Raw genomic sequence first — 23,440 nt, 5'->3', positions numbered from 1 at the left:
GATATGATTCCAACAGCTTTAAACGGTGTAGCCTAAGGTGTCAACTTAACATTTCCTCTGAATACATTTTAATAAAACACAAGGGATACAACCACAATATGTAAATGTTCACATACAAAAAATTCAATTTACAAATGCATGCTTTTACATGGACATTTTGATGTAGTTATTTGACGCACGAGTAAGCAACGTTATACAATATTATTCTTGCCAATACTGCAAATTTTGTCTTCACTCCAACCCCACCATGTCTCTTCCACATGCCCAGTAGACGGGGGTACAGTCACTAGTCCTACAGTGGTAAAACCACAACCCCGGTAATTATCCTTTTAGCCACTGGGTCCATGGGGGTGTGAAGGGGATATGCAGGACATGAGGGGTTGGGATTAGGCTAAACGCTAAATAATGGAATATATGAAATTACAAAATAACACAATACACCTTTGATTCTGCTGGGCTCTTTCAAAAGTGACAGTTCTTAAGGCACCCCAGTCCTTCCTGGAATTCCTCTAGTAATGATAGGCATTAGTAGAGTCACTGGCTTTTGGTGACGGCGGGCCCCGGGGGTAAACGGGGGGCTGGAACTTAGCCAGGTCTTTACACAGGATGTCAGAGAGCTTCTGTTTAAAAGTGGTGACAGAGCCTCCGGATCCCAGCGAGCCCGTCTCCTCTCCCCCGCGTAGCTGGCCCAGGAACTGGGTCTGGGCTGGAGGCGGTGGCTGTGTCAGTGGGGGCTTGTTCACCTCAGCATAAACCCAATCTGAGCTTTCTCCCACTCTCTCTCTCTTCTCCTCTGCCCTCCTAATTAAACCCTTCCTGACATTGTAATAAGTACAGGCTTCTTCCACTCCCTGTCCTGCCCCACCCAAACCCAGTTTGTCCAGGTTGATGGCATCCAGGGAGTGGCATCTCTCTTCGGAGTCCTCTTCCTCCTCTTCCTCATGAAGAGGCAGGCTGTGCTGCATCCGGAGAGGGGCTGGCGTTCGCTGCGGCACAGGGACGATTTGGTCCTTCACAGTGGCGTACAGATAACCATCCGACTCAGGAATGCGTTTCTGCCACAGGTCCGAGTCGGTAACAGGAGCTTTCATTGGAGTGCTGGGTAAGACATTGTTTCTCATGGGTAGAGGAGGGGTAGCAGACCGGTCTGGAAAGTCGGTCAGGGAATGGGTTTGGCCTTTGTGTTTTTTAGGTAGACGAGAGGATGAAGAAGAGGTGTGAGGATGTGGAGGAGAGGAAGAGTAAGGAGGGCGGGGAAGACCGAAGGAGGTGTGAGGACTGCTAGAAGATGAGGTTTTACGTGAAAGCTGAGGAGAGGAGAGAGGAGAGGGGGATGACTGAATTAGATGCTGGGTAAGGGTTTTGTGGTCTTCATGGTCCATCTCGCTGTGCTGAGCAATGGCGTCTTTGATTGTCCTGTAGATTTGAGGAGCATGCTCAGACATGAAGGTGAAAAGACCCTCTCCTGAAGTACAACGGCGCCCTGCCTCAATGCAGAATCCCCCCTGTCAATGACACACAACACCAAAGTGGATAGTTCAGTTAAGATTATGATAGACAGAACACATTGCTACCTAAAACATACTGTACATTAGATTGAATATTTTCCATCTTGACATCTAACCTCTAACTTTTACCATCCTGGGAGCTGGTAGGGCCTGCAGTAGAGAGTCAGACCTTTAGTCTGTAAACCTTACCTTGACCTGTCCAAATCGGCGTAGCAGGTAGTAGGGCCAACAGTAGAGAGTCTGACGGTTCTGAAGGTCCTGGAGCAAGATTCCGTCTTGCTCTGGGGATAGGAGGTAACTTCCTGTCAGCTGACATCTCCTTGATGCCTCATTGGTCTGAACATTCACCTGGTACTGGGCTGGGAATGAGGAGAAGATGGAGAAGACAGAGGAGGGGGATAAGGAGGGAGAAAGAACAACAGGAACAGGAGAGATAAAGAGGAGAAAGAATTGAAAAGTAAACAAAAGAAGAGGAGGATAAAGAAGAGAAAATACTTAAAAAATACCCCAGTTTTTCTCACATTCCAATTTTGTGATGAGCAATTCACATTCATAGCCTCACGGCAACAACTCTACAGCAGGGGATGGTTGAAGATCATTACATAATTATTTCAAGCACATCTCACCGGTCTGATTCTTATCACATGGCTTGTTCAATCCAGAAGTGGGTAACATGCGCTCGCGTAACACATTCCTCAGTTACATATCCACAACTGAGTTAGCGGGCATCTCACCTAACATGTGGCTCCAGAAGCACATAGGTACCAGGCAGTCCCGTATACCCAGCCCCCCACCCCCTCCTCCCCCCTTCCTCCCCCTTCCTCCCCCAACATCCCACGGCCTATGCTGGAGCAACGACTATCGTCTGTATGCTTCGACCAGGATGCAAACCCCGTTTGGCGCATTCCACCACTCGTATCTGAAGCTAGTAGGCTCCCGTCAGCTAACAGTACACTCAAGGCTCAAGCCTAGACTGTAGTGGACATGTTTGTGCTATAAAAGACAGCGGTGCCACCTGGGAGCCAACTGAATAATTCACCTTTATACAAATGAAATACATTTGCATAATCCAGAGTTCACTGACCAACGCTGTTCCTTTTGTTAACTAGCGGTAGCACGTATATTTTCTTCCCTTTTCAGCAGCAGATTTGACGATAAATAGAGTGGAACCAGTTCAAGCAGAGCAGTCGGATGCATCTGGAATACCCAATGTAATAATTGGACTACTGAAATTGTCTGGAACAGGTCCTCTCATCTGCTGCTGCTCACCACTGCAGGTATGTCCCATCCTGCACCAGCATTTTCAGCCCCCACCTATTTAGGTTTAGTTTTCTTTTTCTACTAGGCAAATTGGATAAAGCACACCATGCACATTGTTATATCCCACTGAGCCAAAAATAATTAAATTTTTCAACATATTTTCACAACGTTAACTGATAGGCTTCTGCCTCATTTCTGTTATCTTGTTAGTTTTAGTAAAAGAGAAGCATCCTCTTCTGGTTGAGCCATAATGTATCCTGTTGTGGTATTGACTGACGGGAGATGGTCTGTCTAAGAAGAAAGGACGACAGAACATGATCTCTCTAACAAGAACAGTTGATGGGAGATTATCTGTCTGTTCAGGGAGACTGAGGAGATGACCTGTCGGATTTTAAGATGTAATAAGTCTGACTTTTAGGAGTTAGTCAGTCTTCCAAACTATGCTCTGTCTGTAAAGTCAGACATTCACGAGACGATCTGATTGGAACACACTGTGGTCTGGAAGTGTAACGGATCTGTTGTCCAGGTAGGACAGACCTGTGTGTGTGTGTGTACTCTATGTACCTGTCTTCCAGGTTGTATAGATGCCATTTTCTTCCATCTTCATTCCGCCCCGGTCTGCTCTCCTCTTCTCTCTGGGGTCCATCCAGCCAACAGGCTCTGTCTATGGCAGAACAACAGGAGATGTCAGACAGTATCAGAATTGGGTTGGCTGCGTAAACATCGTCAAACGCAGTCAGAGTAACAGTAACCATGATGATCACCTGATCCTGAATCGGTCATATTCTCTGAAGGTTTATGAGGCATTTTAGCCGGTACACAACCAGGATGCACGTCTCTTATCAAGGCTTTTTATGAGTGCAACCGTGTTTAAGAGGCGGGACTCAGCAGGGAGACGTGGTGGGTGTCAGTGGTAAGGAGAAGTGATGAGGACAGGCAGTTACTATCAGCAAGCCTACTTCCTGTTAACATTGTGGGTCTGGCTGTATCCCCAACTGTCTGTAGATCGTAGAGTGTTCATGTTGACAAGAGGCCCTGGCCAGGTAACAGCTTACCCTCCTATCAGGGGACGCTACTAGACAATTTTAAATGCTGTTTTGGTCATAATATTGATTATTGATTTAGCTTCTATGTAAGTGGACGTTGAGAACGGAAACAGCTAAGCAATATGTCCTGCTGGCTATTTATTCACTGTGTTTATCGGTTCGGTCATACACTAAATTTTTCATTTTATTTTATAAAAAGAAAGCAAGAAATAATGATTTTATCCCAAAACAAATGTGCCAACATTGTTGGTACCTCTACATTTAATAGTATGTTAAATTCCAGATCCTTCAGACTACTTGGTTTCCTCACTTTCCTCACTTGTGGATTCTCCTCTTCAGCACCCCCCCAGCTTTTCAATAGGATTTAGGTAAAGGGAGACTGATTGCCATTGCAAAATCTTGATCCAATGGTCAGTGAACCATTTTTGGGTGTATTTGTAGATATGCTTTAGATCAATTTAGCCTCTTGGCAGGCGGACAGGATTTGGTCTAAAATCTCCAGGTACTTGATGGAGTCCATGTGGCCGTGTTTCCTAACAAGGTTCCCAGGGCCTTTGGAAGTAAAACAGCCCCACAACATCACAGACCCACCTTCATATCTCACAATAGGCATTACGTAATTTTCTGCATGACCATATCTCTCTTAGGTTCTTTCCTGCATGACCACAAACAACTCTTGCGTTTGTGACCAAAAAGCTACATTTTATTCTCATCCGACCATAGAATCTGGTTCCAATCATAGTTCCAATTCCAAGGTTCATCACAGATCCAGTTGTTATACTTTTGATAATAACAGCCTTATGAGTGGAATTTAATATTCAGAGCTAATCTTTTAATAGCCATTGGTGCTTCAACACTGTTTTTGCTTGCTCCTTGGGGTTTCAGGCTGGGCGTTTTGTAAAAGCATTTTGTGACAACTGCTGATGTAAAAAAGGCTTTATAAATAAATATGATTTATTGATTGATGCTAATTCTGGAGGCGCTGTATGTCCCCGTACCTGGAAGGCTAGCTGGGAGAGTGCCTTGAGCCAGTCATGATGGTCCTCGGAGGCCAGAGTGTAGATTCTCTGGGTGGTGTTCACACAGAAGGCCCTGAAGTCTGAATCTAGACACGGAGAGTTCACATTTTTTATTTAGCAAATTGCAGATTGTGAAATGTTTGAAATTAAACCAAAATGCCTCAAACTAAGACTGCTGGTTTTCTAGGTTATAAAGAATCAGATTATAACGACAGATCCTACATCAGATCCTATTTAGTGAATACTGGTCCTGATCTAAAAAGTGTTTTTCATTTACCTCACAAATGTTCCACAAATGTTCAATTTCCTTTGTTCATGTGGTTATAGACATTTTTACCAATTAAAATATTGAAAATCCAATTCTGCTTTTTATGCATGTTCAATAAAATAAAAAATTTATCTGATTTTTAGACCAGGCTAGGATACATTTGCCACTAAGATCAGAGCATCTACATATTCGTGAGGCTTCCCATTTGTCTTTTCTCAGGTCTTTGGAGAATAAAGATTCGTTAAAGATTCAAAGCTTCTGCTCATGTGCGGATCACATTCTACATGTGCGTTTATTGTTTATGCACTCTTTACGCCTTTCGAAGGCTAGCTGCAACTTGTCTACCTCGCTGCTTACTACAGCACAGTCATGTGAAAAGTCGTTTGTATTCTGTCTCACATGTATAGACATACTGATGTGTATTCGTCATGACACTGTTGACAGATAAAGATAACATAAGAAATTATACTGTAATTAATTAAAAAAATATACAGAAATGAATCTTCAAAGTGCAGGAAACATAAGCAAACCATAGCTTTGATAGCTACATTTTGTATTTCCTCCTTTAGCGGAAATAACAATTCTTATAACTGTCTACCACTCCCTTACTTTGACTGGGCGGAATGCTTGCTGACTCCTTTCTCCCTTCTCAGACTCAGGGGCATTGATGATCTTTCTTCTGAGGGCCTCAGTTAGATATTTTGATCTTGGCATGATGTGATGACCGCACACCGATATTGTTAAGACCACACTGGACCAAGTGTCTTATGTTACAACCTGACCTCAGTAAAATACTCTACTACATCCCCTGAGACCAGGTTGCAACATTTATACAACTCTGTAATGATTGAGTGACCAATGATTTTCTATTCATTTGCATCTCTTTTGGTGCACCATATTCAAATTTTAGCCATTTTATGTGATGGTAAAGATAGGGCTGTACTAACATTTTTCACATAAGGAAATTACATTTGTGTTTGTAATTGCATTTATTTTTTGGCTACTGGCTTCCTAAATGATCCTTCCCATTCAAATCTAATCCCTGTCCTTGTCCACTTGGTTTTGCAGCTGAGCTGGGTTCTGTTTAAAGACTCAGGACACTGCCCACAAGCATTCATTGACCTGCTGCTCAATTGAACATACAAAACTGTGACGTGGCCCAAAAGGTCATGTACTCCTATAATCTTCACCTGGCACAGCCAGAAGAAGACAGGCCACCTCAAAGTCTGGTTCCCCTCTAAATTTCTTTCTAAGCCTCAAGGCTACAAGGGACTTTTTCCTAGCCACTGTGCATCAATTCTTGCTGTTGCTAGCTCAATCGTGTTCCAGGCTAGGTACGTATAAAAGCACTTTGTGACAATTGGTGGTGTAAAAACGACTTTATAAAATACATTTGATTGATTTGATTCACTCACCTGACCTGGGGCACAGTTGAATGTAACATGAATTGACACAAACTTTGTTATTTTGTGTGCTTTCTGGTTTTGTGCTGTTATTTAGACCTATCAAAATATTTTGAAGCACAAAATAACACTAGCCCACTGCTTACTGCCTACTGCCATTTGTTATGTCGTTTCTTGAGTTCACCACTTCGAACAGCCTGGCTGTCTCTAATGTCCACAGGCTGTGTTTATTTTTAGAATGTTCTTTCACATAGCCCCAGGGTTTCCATTTGGTCCTTTAATCTCACCTGATCAGAAATATGAAGCAAAGACGTGAGCTACATTATCAGATTGATCAAATCAGAGGAGTGTTCGAGAAACGTGACAGGTGGGATAAATTAAACAGCAGAATATTTATGAAAGGTTAGGGGGTTGAAGTGCTGCAACCTACCATGTGAAAATCATATAGGCAATAAAAACCTGCATAGAGATTGGGATCTGCAAAAGCTTCTGAAACATTAGTAAAAGAGATACCTATTCTATAAGAGTCAGGGAAAGGTAGATCTGCACAGACTCCCCCAATGAATACTGAGAGTAACAACACGGTACCATTGTAAAGAGACGATGGAGGTGGAGGGCATGTGTCCTCTGAGGCAGGAGTCACATTGAGGCAGTCACAAAGCCGAACCAACTTCCTCTCTGAAGGGCTCCTGGTCAACTGGGAGCTGGGGGAGGAGGCGGTGTCGGCATTGTCGCAGTCAAGGTCGTAGAGCTCGAGTCTGCCAATCCCGAATATACTAGGAGGGTAGAGCATCGCCCATGTCTTCTTCCAGGTCTTCTGCAGTAGTGGAGAATGACAGTCAGTCAAGTGCTTATGGAAAGTCTACATCCCCTTGAATGTCACGTGAAGTCATTTTAGTGGCTCTGTTCAATGCATTTAAATGGTTTTCCACTTATTTACACACATTGTATCTCCAAAGAGGAGGAATTCATTTTCACAAATGAATAATTGGGTAATTTAAATACATAAAACTCTGAGGCACTAAGACAACAACATTTGTTTAGATTTGTCAACACTCCATAGCAACTGAAGCTATCAACAATGTATTCCTCAACCTTTCTTAACAGTTCCTTCTTTATTTAAAAGAAAGTCGAGTCACTCATCAGCAAAAAGCTGCTAAATGATTTGCAGTACAATGAGCACTGGTGCTATTAATGTTTTACAGCAATACAACAGAGCTACCATTATATAGCAGGTGCACAACTCTGCAATACCACAGAGCTAACATTCTAAAGGGGAAAACCTTTGCAATACAACCTAGCTAATATTCAAAAGGTGTAGACCTCTGAAATACAACAGAGCTAACATTATACAGGAGGCACAGAACTCTTAAATACAACAAAGCAAACATTCTAAAGGTGTAGACCTTTGAAATACAACAGAGCTAACATTCTATAGGAGGTGCAGAACTCTGAAATACAACAGAGCTAACATTCTGTAGGAGGTGCAGAACTCTGAAACACAACAGAGCTAACATTCTGTAGGAGGTGCAGAACTCTAAAATACAACAGAGCTAACATTCTGTAGGAGGTGCAGAACTCTAAAATACAACAGAGCTAACATTCTGTAGGAGGTGTAGAACTCTGAAACACAACAGAGCTAACATTCTGTAGGAGGTGCAGAACTCTAAAATACAACAGAGCTAACATTCTGTAGGAGGTGCAGAACTCTAAAATACAACAGAGCTAACATTCTGTAGGAGGTGTAGAACTCTGAAACACAACAGAGCTAACATTCTGTAGGAGGTGCAGAACTCTAAAATACAACAGAGCTAACATTCTGTAGGAGGTGCAGAACTCTAAAATACAACAGAGCTAACATTCTGTAGGAGGTGTAGAACTCTGAAACACAACAGAGCTAACATTCTGTAGGAGGTGCAGAACTCTAAAATACAACAGAGCTAACATTCTGTAGGAGGTGCAGAACTCTAAAATACAACAGAGCTAACATTCTGTAGGAGGTGTAGAACTCTGAAACACAACAGAGCTAACATTCTGTAGGAGGTGCAGAACTCTAAAATACAACAGAGCTAACATTCTGTAGGAGGTGCAGAACTCTGAAATACAACAGAGCTAACATTCTGTAGGAGGTGCAGAACTCTGAAACACAACAGAGCTAACATTCTGTAGGAGGTGCAGAACTCTAAAATACAACAGAGCTAACATTCTGTAGGAGGTGCAGAACTCTAAAATACAACAGAGCTAACATTCTGTAGGAGGTGCAGAACTCTAAAATACAACAGAGCTAACATTCTATAGGAGGTGCAGAACTCTGAAATACAACAGAGCTAACATTCTGTAGGAGGTGCAGAACTCTAAAATACAACAGAGCTAACATTCTGTAGGAGGTGCAGAACTCTAAAATACAACAGAGCTAACATTCTGTAGGAGGTGCAGAACTCTAAAATACAACAGAGCTAACATTCTGTAGGAGGTGTAGAACTCTGAAACACAACAGAGCTAACATTCTGTAGGAGGTGCAGAACTCTAAAATACAACAGAGCTAACATTCTGTAGGAGGTGCAGAACTCTAAAATACAACAGAGCTAACATTCTGTAGGAGGTGCAGAACTCTGAAACACAACGGAGCTAACATGCTGTATGAGGTGTAGAACTCTGAAATACAAGAGAGCTAACGTTCTGTAGGAGGTGCAGAACTCTGAAACACAACAGAGCTAACATTCTGTAGGAGGTGTAGAACTCTGAAATACAACAGAGCTAACATTCTATAGGAGATGCAGAACTCTGAAATACAGAAGAGCTAATGTTCTGTAGGTGCAGAACTCAAATAGTTTGACAGTTGAAGTTGCTCTGGTGAGCTGCTGCTGTTAAACACTGCTCCACAAGGCTCACAAAATATGTCAGAATTGTTCAGAGATCAGTTTAACTCTCACCTTTCCAAACATGTTTCTTTGAAGGTAAAGAATTCCCTCCTTGAACACCACCTCCATGGTTTGTGAGAGTAATCCACAGCTTAGTCAATGTTAGTAAGGTAATGTTGGTAATAGCAAGGATGCCAACAGAAGACCCTGAGATACAGCACATCTGCAGATCAGCAGTATCTAGATGTTTAGCTTCCCCTCCACTGCTGTCATCACCATGACATTTACCAGAGAAAGATGCAATCTCTATCTAGCTGAGCCCTGCCTGTTTCCACACAGCACAAAAAAGTATATTGTATATTTATTCTTAACATTTTGCATTCATGTACGCATTTTAGATTTTAGTAACTTAACTTTTTTCCTGAGTAACATACAGTTGTTGCTTTCTTTCCTTAACTAGGTGGAACAACCACAAAATACTGTGATAGCAACTACACTTAACTGAAGTAAATATTAGCTAAGTCAGTGCTGCAAGAAAGAGAAAAATACAAATTGAAAACGTTCTGGGATGTACTTTAAAACTTGTTTATTTTTTAAACCAAAAAAGTTCATCATGTTCATTGTGGTCACAAAGGAACTTCCTTTTCTAGCTCTCTATTTTACTGTAGAAGTGTGTCGAAATGTCAGAGTGTATATACAACAATACAGTGCCCCCCCCCCCACACACAGCCATTCAGAGATCAACACCTAACAAGACTTGGGTTGTTATTAATGGTTTATTTACATCGTCAAGACACTGACATTTTTACATTTTAAAACAAGTAATACAAACAAGCTCTCCATTTTTATTTTGCCAACCTGGTAACATTGTTAGGAGAAAACGAAAGCACCTTGCATCCATAACAGCATCAAGATTAGTAATGACAGTACAGAACTTTGAAAACCTGGGCCATCACAAACACGCGAGCGGACCCACGGGACAGAATCACCTCGCAGATCCTTTTTAACTATTTGAAGACAATCCCAAGGTTTTAAAATGTCTTTCTTTCAGTCCACCAGGGCAAAATAAGTAAGCTGTAAGCAAAAAAACTTTACAGAGTGCAGATTGTAGTCATCTTTGTAGTCATGGACCTGGCAAAACCAACCAAACGGCATACCAGCAGGGGACGGCGGTCCACACAGCAGAAGAGGACTCAGAAGTCCATGGAGCTGTGAGCCAGGTAGTCTTTGCGTCCAATGTTGGTGACCTGTTTGGTCTGCATGGCCTCCAGCTTGGGACAGTCTGTGATCCGATGTCCCAGACCACCACAGAACGTACAGCCTCTTTCCCCTGAAGAACACGCAAACCAGAACCAGGTCAGACAGGGCAGTTACACCAGACCAGGACATGGCACTGACATAATAGGTTATAGTTACACCAATAAATAGGCTGGAAAAATGTAGGGAAAGAGACAATTCACATTCAAATAGAGAAATCAGGAGAAAGAGAGAACAAAGAGAGAGACTGGTATAAAGAGAGACTGAGAGGAAGCGGATGAGAGAGGTTGGAATATACAGAGAGATCAGGATAGGGGGATCCAGAGAGCATGTTCTACCTCCAATATCCAACATGGTCTCATCTCCTGTCTGGAGAACCTGGAGAACCGGAGGAACCTTCTGCTTGGCTTCTATCAACAGGGCTTTAAGGTCCATCAGCACAGACTCATCTGGACAGTATGAAGAAAGCAGGGAGATGATCAATACCCACCAAGCAGTACAAGACTGGCCAAAACGCTCTGACTACTTAGGCTTCACAATTAGTCAGAAATGCCAAAGAGTGAAAAACCACACAGATTCACTCAAGCCCACGTCTCTATTCATGTCCCTAAGGCCACAAAAATCACGCCAACTTTAATGCAATAACAACTTTTTAATAACTTATTAAGTATTCACTTATTCGCGGGTATGTAAGAGAAAAAGTAAAAAGAGACACTCCCACACATTGTCTCTGCACACCGTCTGTTTCATTAGGTAAACCGTTTCAATGACTGAAACTGTCAAGGATGGATCACGTATCGTTCAGCGATGGGATCTTCAGAATAGGCACCGGGAAACACAAAAAGGCACTGGGCTTCGAACGTTCGACCATTCCAATTTGTTTTCATTGTAAAGAATCAGGTGGGTGAGTCGTCTTACCACAGCCTTTGTTGATGAAAGTGGTCGCGATACCAGTCTTCCCTGATCGGCCAGTCCTACCAATCCTGTGGACTGAAAACAAACACTCACCCAATAAGCCAGCAATGTAAAAGAGTTCCGGAATAATTTGGATGTAAAAAATGTAAGAAAATGTTTTCTACAAATTGTCAAAAATATGTAACAAATAAAGACCGATTGGTGGATTGATAGTGATGTCTTACCATAGTTTTCTATCTCTTCGGGCATGTCGTAGTTGACAACATGCTGTATAGCCGGGAAGTCCAGACCTTTAGACGCCACGTCTGTAGCTACTAGCACATCCTTCTTCCCCTCCTTAAATGCCTCGATGGCTTTGGTCCGCTCCTCCTGGTCTAAAAACACAGTTCTCAATGTTGTAGTAATAAAACTACAATTATTTGGAAAGCTTCTTTCTCACACCTGATGCACCAAAACAGAATAATAAAACAAAGTTAATAAATAATAAGTATAATCCAAAAGAAAATCAGAGTGGGAACTTGGGTAAGAAGCCAAAGCCAATGTAAACAAATGTACAGCTGACTTAAAAAGAAACAACAGTTCAAACCAACGCCCCCCTTACAGATCTACACATCCTATACTGACTTTTAATTTTACTCGACTAACAAATAAAAGCATTAAAAACGATATATTCAGATATTTTAAAAATATAAGAGAGTGATTTAGATGGCGCAATAATTTCTTACACTATTCAGTGCTTGTTTTTCCTAGCATGAACAGAAAATTAGTGAACTAAATGTTAGCAACCAAGAAATGACCGTGTTATGTCTGCCATTATTCCTTTAAAGAGAGATGATCACGTGTGCTTGTGAGGTCAAGAGAGAAGAATGCAGCTTCTCCATTTGAAATACTGAACACAAAATTATGTGGGGTGAATAAACGTTTCGAAACACCATTATCTCCTATATAAACATTTATTTTACTATATGACAGGATGTTACTACTAACACTATGAGAGAAGGAATACGACACCTAGTGGTGAGAGGCTGTTACTGTAGGATAGAATACAATTTTAATGTATTTTTCTCCTCAACTCTTTCAACGCTAGGATTTTGTCAGGGTAGAGGCAAGTGTTTAGTTCATGTTTAGGGCCTAGTGGACAGGGTTTAGGATCCAGGGGTCAGGGTTTGGGGCCTAGAGGTAAGGATTTAGAAGCTAGTGGTCAGAGTTTAGAGACTGGTGGTCAGGGACTAGTGGTCAGGGCCTAAGGGCTAGTGGTCATGGTTTAGGGGCTAGTGGTCATGGTTTAGGGTCTACAGGTTTGGGTTTATTGGACAGTGGCCATGGTTTAGGGGCTGGTGGTCATGGTATATTGGCCAGGGGTCATGGTTTAGGGTCTAGTGATCATGGCTTAGGGGCTAGCGGCCTGGGTTTAGGGGCTAGCGTTCACACCTTTTCCTCCGTGAATTGCCACAGCCTCCACTCCTTTCAGCAGGAGGTATTCATGAATGGCGTCCACATCAGCTTTCTTCTCAGCGAACATCAACACCTGGAGGGAGACAGGAAAGAACACCAACCTTACCTTCTGAGTAAGTACAGTGGATATAAAAAGTCTACACATCCCTGTCAAAATGCCAGATTCTTGTGATGTAAAATAATGAAGACAAATCACATCAGAACTTACACTACCTTTAATGTGACCTATAATGTGAACAATTCAATTGAAAAACAAACTAAAAAGGGCTTTATAAATAAATGTGATTGATTGAATGATTGATTGAACACAGCCACAAGAGGGTGTGTACACTTATGGAACAAGGTTTTTATTTTTCATTTTTCCCCCTCGACAATTTCCGTTTGCTTTTCTATTGAATTGTTCACATTATAGGTCACATTAACAGTAGAAAACATTCTGACATGATTTATCTTTGTCTCATTCTTTTAAATCACAGAAACCTGGCATTTTCACAGGGGTGTGTAGACTTTTTATATCCACTGTGCACTCCGCGTACATTGTCAGGACCCAAGGTAAAGGGTTAACACACTGTGCTAGGCAGACATCAAACCTACAAGTGGTTCTGACTAAATACAGTATAGGCTACCTGAACATCAACACGAATGTACAGTTTGTTGAGTATAGGCTACCTGAACATCAACACGAATGTACAATTTGTTGAGTATAGGCTACCTGAACATCAACACGAATGTACAATTTGTTGAGTACAAGCTACCTGAACATCAACATTAATGTACAGTTTGTTGAGTATAGGCTACCTGAACATCAACATGAATGTACAGTTTGTTGAGTATAGGCTACCTGAACATCAACATGAATGTACAGGTTACGAACCGGGGGAGGGGTCTTCTGTAGACACTCCAGCAGGTAAACCATCTTAGCCTCTTCCTTCACATACTCCACTTCCTGAAATTAAATTAAACAATCAACATAAACAAATTAAATCTAAAGTCAATTTGCAGTCACAGCGCCTGAGAGCCAAAAGAACACAAAGCAATTTCATTACCTTGTTCCAATGGGACAACCTGGTGAATAATTATTTCTACAACTCCATTTGAAAAGAGCTTTATGGACCCCAGTCTAGCACATTAGAGGACAGACCAGGTTATTCAACTATATTCTAACTATATTAAAAAAAGGTTATTTACAGAGGGACAGACTGTTCATGGACAGACATGTTCTATCTGGGGTTACTCTTCCTAAAATGGGCCAAAATAGTCATTTCAAATGCATTAAATGTAATTCACAGCAACATAATTAAGACCATTTACATGCTGCTCAATATAGTAATGGAACACAATAGTTAATCTACAGAAAATGTGTACATTATTTGTCTGTTGTAAATCTTTTGTTTTTCTTTAAACAGAGAACATTGTGAATGGCATATCCTCAGCTGACCGGCATATTATTCTGCACCATATTCTATTTTCTGTTGTCTGTGTTTTTTTTTTACAACGTAGCGTCCAGCCACCTAACTTCCTGTGAAAGTAGATTTAGATGCGTAGCGAGTAGTCCTTATGCAGATTATGAAACCAGAAATGTAGCAAGTAAGATAATGCAGATTGATAGAGCCGACAACACTCTGGCCTTTCAGACAATGCCATCTAAAACGTGGTTAAAGAGCAGACAGATTGGCTGCCAGACAGACCCTGCCACTTTCAGCAGATCTGATTGGCTGTATATTGTATGTGTGCAAATATTCAACAACAGGAAAACAAATTCTCCGGGAGAAAATTAAATGTGATACACTAAATGGCCAAAAGTATGTGGACACCCCTACTAATTACTGAGCTCAGGTGTTTCAGCCACACCCACGGCTCAGAGATGCATGAAATCCAGCACACAGCCATGAAATCTTCATAGACAAACATTGGCAGCAGGGGCGGAGCTTAGCCTTCTCTCCCATGGGTGCAAATCGTAGCCCCACCCCCACACACCCTTCCGCTGCTAAAATCTTACTATCTCTATCGGATTTCCCAACTAAATGATAGAGGCAGATCAAATTAATATAAGAACGTTTCATGTACTAGAATGAACAGAAGCTTGTTATTAGGCTTCAACAAAACGTACCTGCCAAACTTGGCTGCTAGCTGTTGGCCCTGGATCATAACTGTATTCCGCCCATCGCTTGCAGCTGTGATGCCGCTCTGGTCATTGTAACAATCTATCCTAAGTGAATGACACTGATAATCTCGTAATCATGGCACAGGACTTAAAGAACCTGTTGCTTACATCTTGGTGCCAGACACCACAGCACACCTTCAGAGGTCTAGTGGAGTCCATGCCTCGACGGGTCAGGGTTGTTTTGGCGGTAAAAGGGGGACCTACACAATATTAGGCAGGTGGTCATAATGTTATGGCTGAGCAGAGTAGATGTTCATCATTTCTATGCCAACTAAACAGTATCCAGCAAAAAAATCATTTGCACACACCGCAACTCATTTTAGCGCCACCTCTGATTGGCAATACAATGGGTCATACTGAAGAGCTCAGTGACTTTAAAGTCAGTTCAAGAGGCTTATATAGCTGTGATGGTCGGGTGTCCACATACCTTTGGCCATATAGTGTATTTTAATGTTCTTAAATCAATAACCGGGCCGGATGAGGTCTGCAGGCTGGCAGTACAGGGTGTGACATGGTAGGCGGATGATTGTTGTACCTGAATGACATCCAGGCTGGCAGCACCAGCCCGGCCCACGTTGATGGTAATAGGTTTTACCAGGGCACTCTTTGCAAAGTTCTGGATCTTCTTAGGCATGGTGGCACTGAACAGCAAGGTTTGTCTCTGGCCCTGCAGGAACACACAATCAAGATTGGGTACAGTCCTGTCTGCTTCTGTGTGTCTTAAGGATGGTTGTAAAACTTTCACTTTCTATTAACTTTCTCAAAATTCTCCGGTTTTAAATCCGGAAACCACCAACGGCTCCGGGGACAGACGCCGCCCCCGGTGAGTCTGGTGTCTCGCTGGCCAGAACAGGCCCGCTCCATACTTCATTATCCTCCGTTTCAGGCACATAAAAACACATTTGACAAGTGCCAGGGATGATACATTTCGAATGCTTTTTGGACCAGTTTTGTACTGTCCACCACAAATACATGGGCAGTCTAAAAAGTCAAAGCTAAAAAAATGCTGTAACACGAGCATTCGTAGTCTTGTTGTCAAAATCTGTGCCTACCTCATGAAAATGTCATACTGAAAGCCTGCAAAGTACCGACAGCTATCCAGCTTAACGAAGCCCACACAGACTGGGAAACATGCTGAAAAAGTAGTTGAGCTGCAACCTACCAATAGCTCACAACTGAGGTGTCGGAAGTCCCCTGGTCTAGTGACTGTGCTAATAACGATTAAGTGTATGTAAATGATGGCTACATAAATATGTAAAGGAAGGCTACAAGAATAGTTAGCCTACTTGTCAAAGTCTAAGTGACAGCGCATGCATGTTGACAAGGTGTCATAGAGAAATGTAGGCAAACTTTAATGAGACTCAATTACATAGATTTAATTGTCAGTCAAGTTTGACATACTAATTAACATTAAAAAAGGTTGATTCTGTGATCATAAGCCTACTCTAGATTGAGGGATTAGAACCCAGTCGGTCATCACAGGCCTGCACTAGGTTCTGGAATTATAACCCAGTTGGTCATCATAGGCCTACTCTAGATTGAGGGATTAGAACCCAGTCGGTCATCATAGGCCTACTCTAGATTGAGGGATTAGAACCCAGTCGGTCATCACAGGCCTGCACTAGGTTCAAGGATTAGAACCCAGTTGGTCATCATAGGCCTACTCTAGTTTCAGGGATTAGAACCGCAGTTGGTCAGCATAGGCCTACTCTACGTTCAGGGATTAGAACCGCAGTTGGTCAGCATAGGCCTACTCTACGTTCAGGGATTAGAACCGCAGTTGGTCAGCATAGGCCTACTCTACGTTCAGGGATTAGAACCGCAGTTGGTCATCATAGGCCTACTCTAGGTTCAAGGATTAGAACCTCAGTTGGTTACTGGTCCAAATCTCCTGTCCAAAAGAATACCTGCTGTTTAGTAGATTGACAGAGGCTAGTGTTTTTAAAATGGTAGCATTTCAGATAGTCATTTGGGGCTTTTTGTAAATATACCATCGACTTTGGTAGCCCTGCTTGTTTTGTTGGCTGATACAAGGATAAATTAACAGTTTTTGTAACATCTTTAAAGTCGGTCCACCTTGGAATGCAATATGGACAGACACTTGTGATGGTAATTCAGGATAGTGTATGAACATTAACCTCTGATACCTTAGAGCATGAGAAGATGCTGTCCAAGTTAAAGTTAATCTTTCTCCCGAGCTCGTAATCCCTCTTTACCTTAAAGTAGGAGAAGATAGTCCTGATGTCCTCCTCAAAGCCCATGTCTATCATCCTGTCAGCCTCGTCCAGAGCCAAGTACCGGCAGATATCTAGACTGATCATCTTCTTCTGGAGCAGGTCCATCAGACGCCCAGGGGTCGCCACCATCATGTGGACACCACTACACACACAGGGTTAAAATACGGTCAGAGGCCAAACTGGCCCCAACACCATTGGCCTGTTGACTGAACAGGTGACTGGCTTGGATTACTGGCTGACTAAATGAATGACTGACCTGCAGAATGGCTGGTTAATGAGCAGGTCAAATGATTTATATGACTTACTGTTTGACCACCTCCATCTGGTCTTTGACTGACATGCCTCCGATACACAGGACGGATCTCATATGTGGAGCCCCCTCTTCCTCCAGGAGCTTACAGTAGTACTCTATGATGCTGTGTGTCTGTTTGGCCAACTCTCTCTGCAGAAAGGAGAGAAGAGTGGGTCGGGTGGAGAGGGTTAAGAAAGCTCTGACTGAAATAACTTAATGTAACCGTTTCTTGTCACTGTCTATTTGGGTGAACCTGATTCAAATTTTAACCGTTTAATCTGCGTAAGGAAATTGCATTTCTGTTTATCTTAACTGCATTCATTGTTTCAAAGTCTTGTTGTTTGTTACATTTGGTCACCTCTGTCAATGGATGTGGTTACAACTGAGCTCAGACATTCAAAAGTCCAAATATGTGCAGAATATATAACATTTCAAGGTGTGTATTTACTGTGTAACAGCTGTATGTTGCTACTATGTCAGGATTGATGTTCTGACTCTAGGCACAGAAGCTGCTGCTTTCTTCATTGTCATCCTAATGAAATCCTAACCTGTAACCTTTAACCTTCTGCTCAAAAAAAACATTGCAGTGGGACCTACTGAAGGGCAAATGATGAGTCCGTATGGTCCTTCGTTCTTGCAGAAGGGCAGTTTCTTCTCTTGCTCGAGGCAGAACATGATGATGGGGAGCGTGAACACCAGAGTCTTTCCTGACCCAGTGAAGGCAATGCCAATCATGTCCCGGCCAGACAGACTGAAGAGAGAGAAAAGCGTACATTAAGTGACGTGTGTGTGTGTGTGAGAGAGAGGAGTGAGAGACGATGTGCGTATAGGTCAACCCATCCATCACACTGTAAAGTTCTATTACCAATATGTTCCAGTCCTCAACAGGAAGAGGGAAGTTAAGCCAGCAGAAGGGAACAGTCAAAAATAGTATGTCTTTGTATGTCCTTAAATCATGTTGAAGATTAATTTGGGGTTTTATTAAACAGATTTTATTAACAAAATTTCGACAACTATGGAAGTTCTTAAGGATTTGACTAGGTCACTGCGCTAAGAACTACTTCTCAATTACAGCAACATCTTAACAGCAATTATAGTTGACAGCCTGGCCAGGGGTAGAAAAGTGGGGTTTTATCATGTTGTTGGCTAGAGGGATTAGAACCAACAATCTTCCATTTACTGGCCTAACGCTCTGAGTACTCGGCTGCCCTTTTGCCGCATTTTCATGTCTCTATGTGCAGTTTGAAGTTACTATCTAGAGTATCCTTTACTACTAATAACTGTTCCAGAAGAATGTTCAGTCATTGCGCTGGTGCTGGTTAAAGAGTAGCTTGTGAAAGTAGTTCACACAATTCCTTCCTTACGTACACACAGATATACAAATGTCATCCACAGCAAGTGAACGGCAGCGCAAAAATCCAGAATTATCCCTTTACTTTAATGAAGCACTGGCAAGTGTGTAAGCAGTACGCTACTTCACTTACATGGTTGGGATTCCCTGGATCTGAATGGGGGTAGGGTGAACGATCCCCTTCTTCTTCAGACCTTTCAAGATTGCTGCGTACAACAGATTAAAGACAGTTGAAGAGGCATTCTCATCACATGACAAACACACACTATCCCTACCAATTAGACTAATAAATAGAATAGAAGATAAGGTGGAAATGTTTGTATAGCGTAACAGATGTGCTGTTCAGTGTCTCATTACGGGTGTCTCACTGTGTGTGTGTGTGTGTGTGTGTGTATGTGAGTGTGTGTATCCTACCCTGTGGGAACTTCATCTCCCTGAAGCTTTTGATTGGCGGAGGGATACCATCTCCATCCACTAAGATGTGGTACTTCTTCCTGACGCGGTCATGTCGGGCAGGAGGCATGTTCAGGATGTACCGTGGAGCCAACCAGCTGAAAACAATCATACAGTAGTTTTACCACACCGTTATAAGATATGGATGCTGTATGTTATGATCGTAGGTGGGAGGTAGCGTTCATTAATTCCTCATTGTTACATATCATCGCTTCCTATCAACAAAGGCATGTTTACAATCTCTATTGACTCCATTTGCCATAAGGCGAGTTGAATGTGTCCCTCACGACACAAACTTGTTACAAATCAGTCTGCAACATGTAGCACCACTCCAAAGACTACACGATTCTATAGAACAGACACAGTGCATCTAACATGGCCGGGGAATACATTTTATTAGTGTTACTAATTACAGCCTGTAATAATAGTTTGTGGGAATTTTGTACAGGGGGGCATTTCAAGATGTGCCAGAGAGCAAACTAGATACAAAGCACCTACTAGACAATTCAGTTATGCTACATTAGTTATAATTACACAATGCAATTACATCAACAGAGTAATATCACAGACAAGCATCATGTTTAGCAAACGGTTTCATTTCGTCACCTTGTTTTGATGGGGTCATCGTAGATAATACCTTTGGCCATCTCCTTCACTGACATGAGAGCTCGGCCCTCAGCCACACTCTGCAGAATCTTCTGCTCTTCTTTCAGCTGCTTTTCTTTGGCCGATTCTTTACGAGCTGAGGACAGAAACAGAAGTTAGTGCAAGGAGACCATTTGAGATCATTCAATTTTAGAAAGGGAACTACAATCCGAATGTGTTTCTGTGTTCTCAACTTCAAATAATAACATACGAAACATACATAATGATGTTGAGAAATGTGTAAGAGCTAGGCAAAGTACCCCTGAACAATCCTCCCAATTCACTGCATGGATGAGGTTTAAAGCAAATGTACAACCATTCCTATGAAAACTGTCAAATCATTCAGATACAAACTTTCAATCATTCCAATGTAGACAACATGTTCAATATATGCTTCCAATCATTCCAATATATGCTTCCAATCATTCCAATATATGCTTCCAATCATTCCAATGTAAACTTTCGTTCCAATATACAGCTTCGGAAAGAATTAAGAGACCACTGCACCTTTTTCTTCCCTTTCCAAAAAAGTTGAAAAGGAAGGTTTTGAGTGAGGAACAGTAGGGTTACAATTAAGAGACCACTGCAAATTGAACGCTTCCGTTCCTCACTCAAAACCTTCCTTTTCATTTTTTTTTGGAAAGGAAAGATAAAAGTGCAGTGGTCTCTTCATTTTTTCCCCGGAACCTTATACATTAAATTGTTCCATTGTGAACGTTCAATCATTCCAAGTAAACTGTATGTATGCCGGTACCTTCAGCCTTCTCCTTGAGAACCTGGTGCTGGTCCAGCAGAGAGACGTTGGAGCGTGGTCCCAGCCCATCATCCTCATCCCTCTGCTCTCCACCACTGTCCTTCTGCTCCTCCTCCACAACCTTGCCCCTCAGACGAAGCATCTTCTGTTGCTGGGGTGTGGGTTGTATTGGTTACACACACACACATCATAGCAGACGTTGTCGCAAGTCAATCTAAATACATGGAAAGTGAGTGCCAGTGTTCATCAGGTACTTAGAACAGCAGCATGGACGTGTGAGGGCATCAGAAAGGTAGAGGGCGACATGGTTAACGGTGTTTGTTTATGACCACCGTTCAGAGGGTGAGAGCGAAGGTGCGTGTGTTTTACCATTTGCTTCTTCCTGATTTTAACAGGTACGTATGGAACATAGTCATCTTCTTCAGACGGATGATCTGATCCGGACTTATCCTCTTCCGAATAGTATCTCTGGAAATGTATGTATTTTTTTTTTTTTAGGAATAGATACATCCAACAGTAGTTCTGACTGAGCTTATAGAGGATTTTTATGACAGATTGTCTATGCTCAGGATCCTTAAAAATAAATAACACCAACGAGTTCTACAAAAGTTATGTTAACACCGGTTTGTTAAAAACATAAAAATGGATTTACGTATTTGGTACAATATCAATAAAGGTTGAAATGAAATAAAAACAATCTAATCCTCGATCATGTAGGGGCAGCAATTGCTATCCAGTAACATTTAGTTGGCTAGTAGTATATTGCGAAGTTTTGGTTCAAGCAATCGATTTGTAATTTAAGTAACTTCGTTATAAGTTAGCAAATCACTCCAGCATAGTACGTACGAACAACGTTCAACGGAAGGCATGCTAGCTAGCTTGCAATGCTATCCAACTAGCTATGTTTCCCTAAATATTGAAACAGCCTTACCTTTTTTTGACGATTTTCTGATTCCATTATATTGTGTGATGCTTTTCGTTGCTACTATAGCTTTTCAAAACGCAGTTTTATCCAGATACGTTTCTCTAAAAACATGTAAATTACCCCCACGTTGGGTCAATGAATAAAAACTGAAGACGCAGTCGGTTTGTTTCTGTACGGCAAGCAGCGAGGGAAGGACACCGTGCCAACTTCAAACGCGTTTTTTCCAAAACTCTAAAAGCAGTCTGCCCACTAGCATCTACTGAACTGTTACTCGAGTATGACATGATCCGTAAAAAAAGATTTTGGCCGATAGAAATCACCATGAAACATTAACGTCTCTAATTTACAAATTGTGACATTTGTTTAAAGGAATATTTTTCTGTGGCTGGTCAAGGGCCTGAACATAATTATTTAAACATATCTTTGAATCTGCAAATTTAAGTTATACACTGAAAATTCACCACAACAAAATACGATTGGATATACATACTATTGTAGATTAAAACACACCCAGGTCTCATATTTGAAGGAACACAGATTTCATTAATGAAATTTTAAAAAGCAAACACCACACTTCATTTTGTCAAAACTGTAATATTTTAATCTTTCTGAACGAAAGATTTTCACAGTATCAAAAGTGAATAATACAAAACAAAAAAAACAGAAAAGAAGCCAATATATGCTTGGCCCCTTAATGGTATAGTATAAATCTACATTCCAAACATTTACCATAAGGTCCTCTAGTTGAACGTAACCTGGATAGCATCAGAGATGTCGAGTATGAAAACAAAAAACTTCAGAACAGAATTTTAAAGAAAAAATAAACAAAGATCTCAATGAAACCTTTTAAACAGACGTTGTGTGTTGACTAAGAATCATCGAAGCACCACTTCCTTCATAACATTTTCTGATCAGAAAGGAAAATCATCTCATTTCAGGCCTGCAGAATCAAATACAAAGTTGCATCTGAGGTTATTTTTGAGTATAACCTCTGAGGGTCAACGCGGAAAAGTATTGTCAATTGTGTACCATGGCTGAATACCTCAGTTACAGGCCTTCAACAGATCTTAAAAAGATGAAATCACTACCAAATGTCTTGTAAATGTCTTGTACATGGACAAAACACTGAAATTGTCAGGAGAGGATTGAGAAAGTATGAGGCAAAAGGTCCCAACTTAAAAAAGGGGTGTTGTGCTGTATACATGAGTCCCTAACCAGAGGGAGCAATGTGTTTAACTGGAGTGGAGATCACTCCAACTGGTGTTTCTGTACTGAAGTCCACAATTAGAGAATGTTTATCTTTTTGACTAAATGGCCACATCCTTTAAACAAGCAGGCTAATTCATATATATATATATTTTGTTTTAACCAACCGTATCTTCTCACATAAGATTTTTTCTTGGAAAAGTATTGTCATTGACCAGCATGGGGGAGGCTAAACTGTGCATTCCGCCGCTCAAACGTTGTGGATGCCTGACAGATCTTACAACGCCTGACTAGGTTACGCAGCAGCTAAACAAATAATGTCTTGTTGCATTAAACATTTGATGTACACAACCAAAGGTTTATGAATGAAACATCTAAGTAGAGAAACACAACCATCACCTCTGCTTGAACGGAAATTCAT

At 41.6% G+C, this 23,440-nt stretch overlaps 2 protein-coding genes across 3 annotated transcripts; both read right to left on the bottom strand.

The window, feature by feature from the left end:
• Positions 1-484: 484 nt before the first annotated feature.
• Positions 485-9,902, bottom strand: LOC105026789 (docking protein 3). 2 transcript variants are annotated; one of them, XM_010898489.3, is made up of 6 exons: positions 9,438-9,902; positions 7,093-7,321; positions 4,813-4,919; positions 3,333-3,432; positions 1,698-1,867; positions 485-1,505 (listed from the first exon to the last, which is right to left on the bottom strand). In XM_010898489.3, the coding sequence occupies exons 1-6, from the start codon at positions 9,492-9,494 to the stop codon at positions 510-512; spliced, it is 1,659 nt and encodes a 552-aa protein (XP_010896791.2). In that variant the 5' UTR covers positions 9,495-9,902; the 3' UTR covers positions 485-509. The 2 variants fall into 2 exon arrangements, with proteins under 2 accessions (XP_010896791.2, XP_019901715.2); XM_020046156.2 differs by having other exon boundaries at positions 7,093-7,318.
• Positions 9,903-10,120: 218 nt separating this feature from the next.
• On the bottom strand, positions 10,121-22,005 carry ddx41 (DEAD (Asp-Glu-Ala-Asp) box polypeptide 41). The gene is made up of 16 exons (XM_010898486.4): positions 21,820-22,005; positions 21,258-21,356; positions 20,889-21,039; positions 20,096-20,231; positions 19,451-19,587; positions 19,170-19,242; positions 18,283-18,436; positions 17,699-17,835; positions 17,373-17,535; positions 15,692-15,823; positions 13,867-13,938; positions 12,969-13,065; positions 11,762-11,911; positions 11,541-11,612; positions 10,961-11,071; positions 10,121-10,695 (listed from the first exon to the last, which is right to left on the bottom strand). The coding sequence occupies exons 1-16, from the start codon at positions 21,844-21,846 to the stop codon at positions 10,559-10,561; spliced, it is 1,848 nt and encodes a 615-aa protein (XP_010896788.1). The 5' UTR covers positions 21,847-22,005; the 3' UTR covers positions 10,121-10,558.
• Between the last annotated feature and the right edge of the window lie 1,435 nt (positions 22,006-23,440).

The sequence above is a fragment of the Esox lucius genome, chromosome 4 (assembly GCF_011004845.1).
Source record: "Esox lucius isolate fEsoLuc1 chromosome 4, fEsoLuc1.pri, whole genome shotgun sequence".
Taxonomy (NCBI): Eukaryota; Metazoa; Chordata; class Actinopteri; order Esociformes; family Esocidae; genus Esox; species Esox lucius.
Note: the sequence above shows the minus strand (reverse complement) of the source record. Positions and strands in the feature narration are given on the sequence as shown.

Coding starts and splice junctions, on each gene's coding strand:
- LOC105026789 (XM_010898489.3), bottom strand. CDS start 9,494: ATGGAGGTGGTGTTCAAGGAGGGAATTCTTTACCTTCAAAGAAACATG. Junction 1,868..3,332: donor CTATACAACCTGGAAGACAG/GTACATAGAGTA, acceptor CCTCATTCCCAG/CCCAGTACCAGGTGAATGTT. Junction 1,506..1,697: donor GCCGATTTGGACAGGTCAAG/GTAAGGTTTACA, acceptor TGTCATTGACAG/GGGGGATTCTGCATTGAGGC.
- ddx41 (XM_010898486.4), bottom strand. CDS start 21,846: ATGGAATCAGAAAATCGTCAAAAAAAG. Junction 17,536..17,698: donor CAGATGGAGGTGGTCAAACA/GTAAGTCATATA, acceptor CTGTGTGTGTAG/TGGTGTCCACATGATGGTGG. Junction 11,072..11,540: donor TTTCATCAACAAAGGCTGTG/GTAAGACGACTC, acceptor CATACTGTCCAG/ATGAGTCTGTGCTGATGGAC.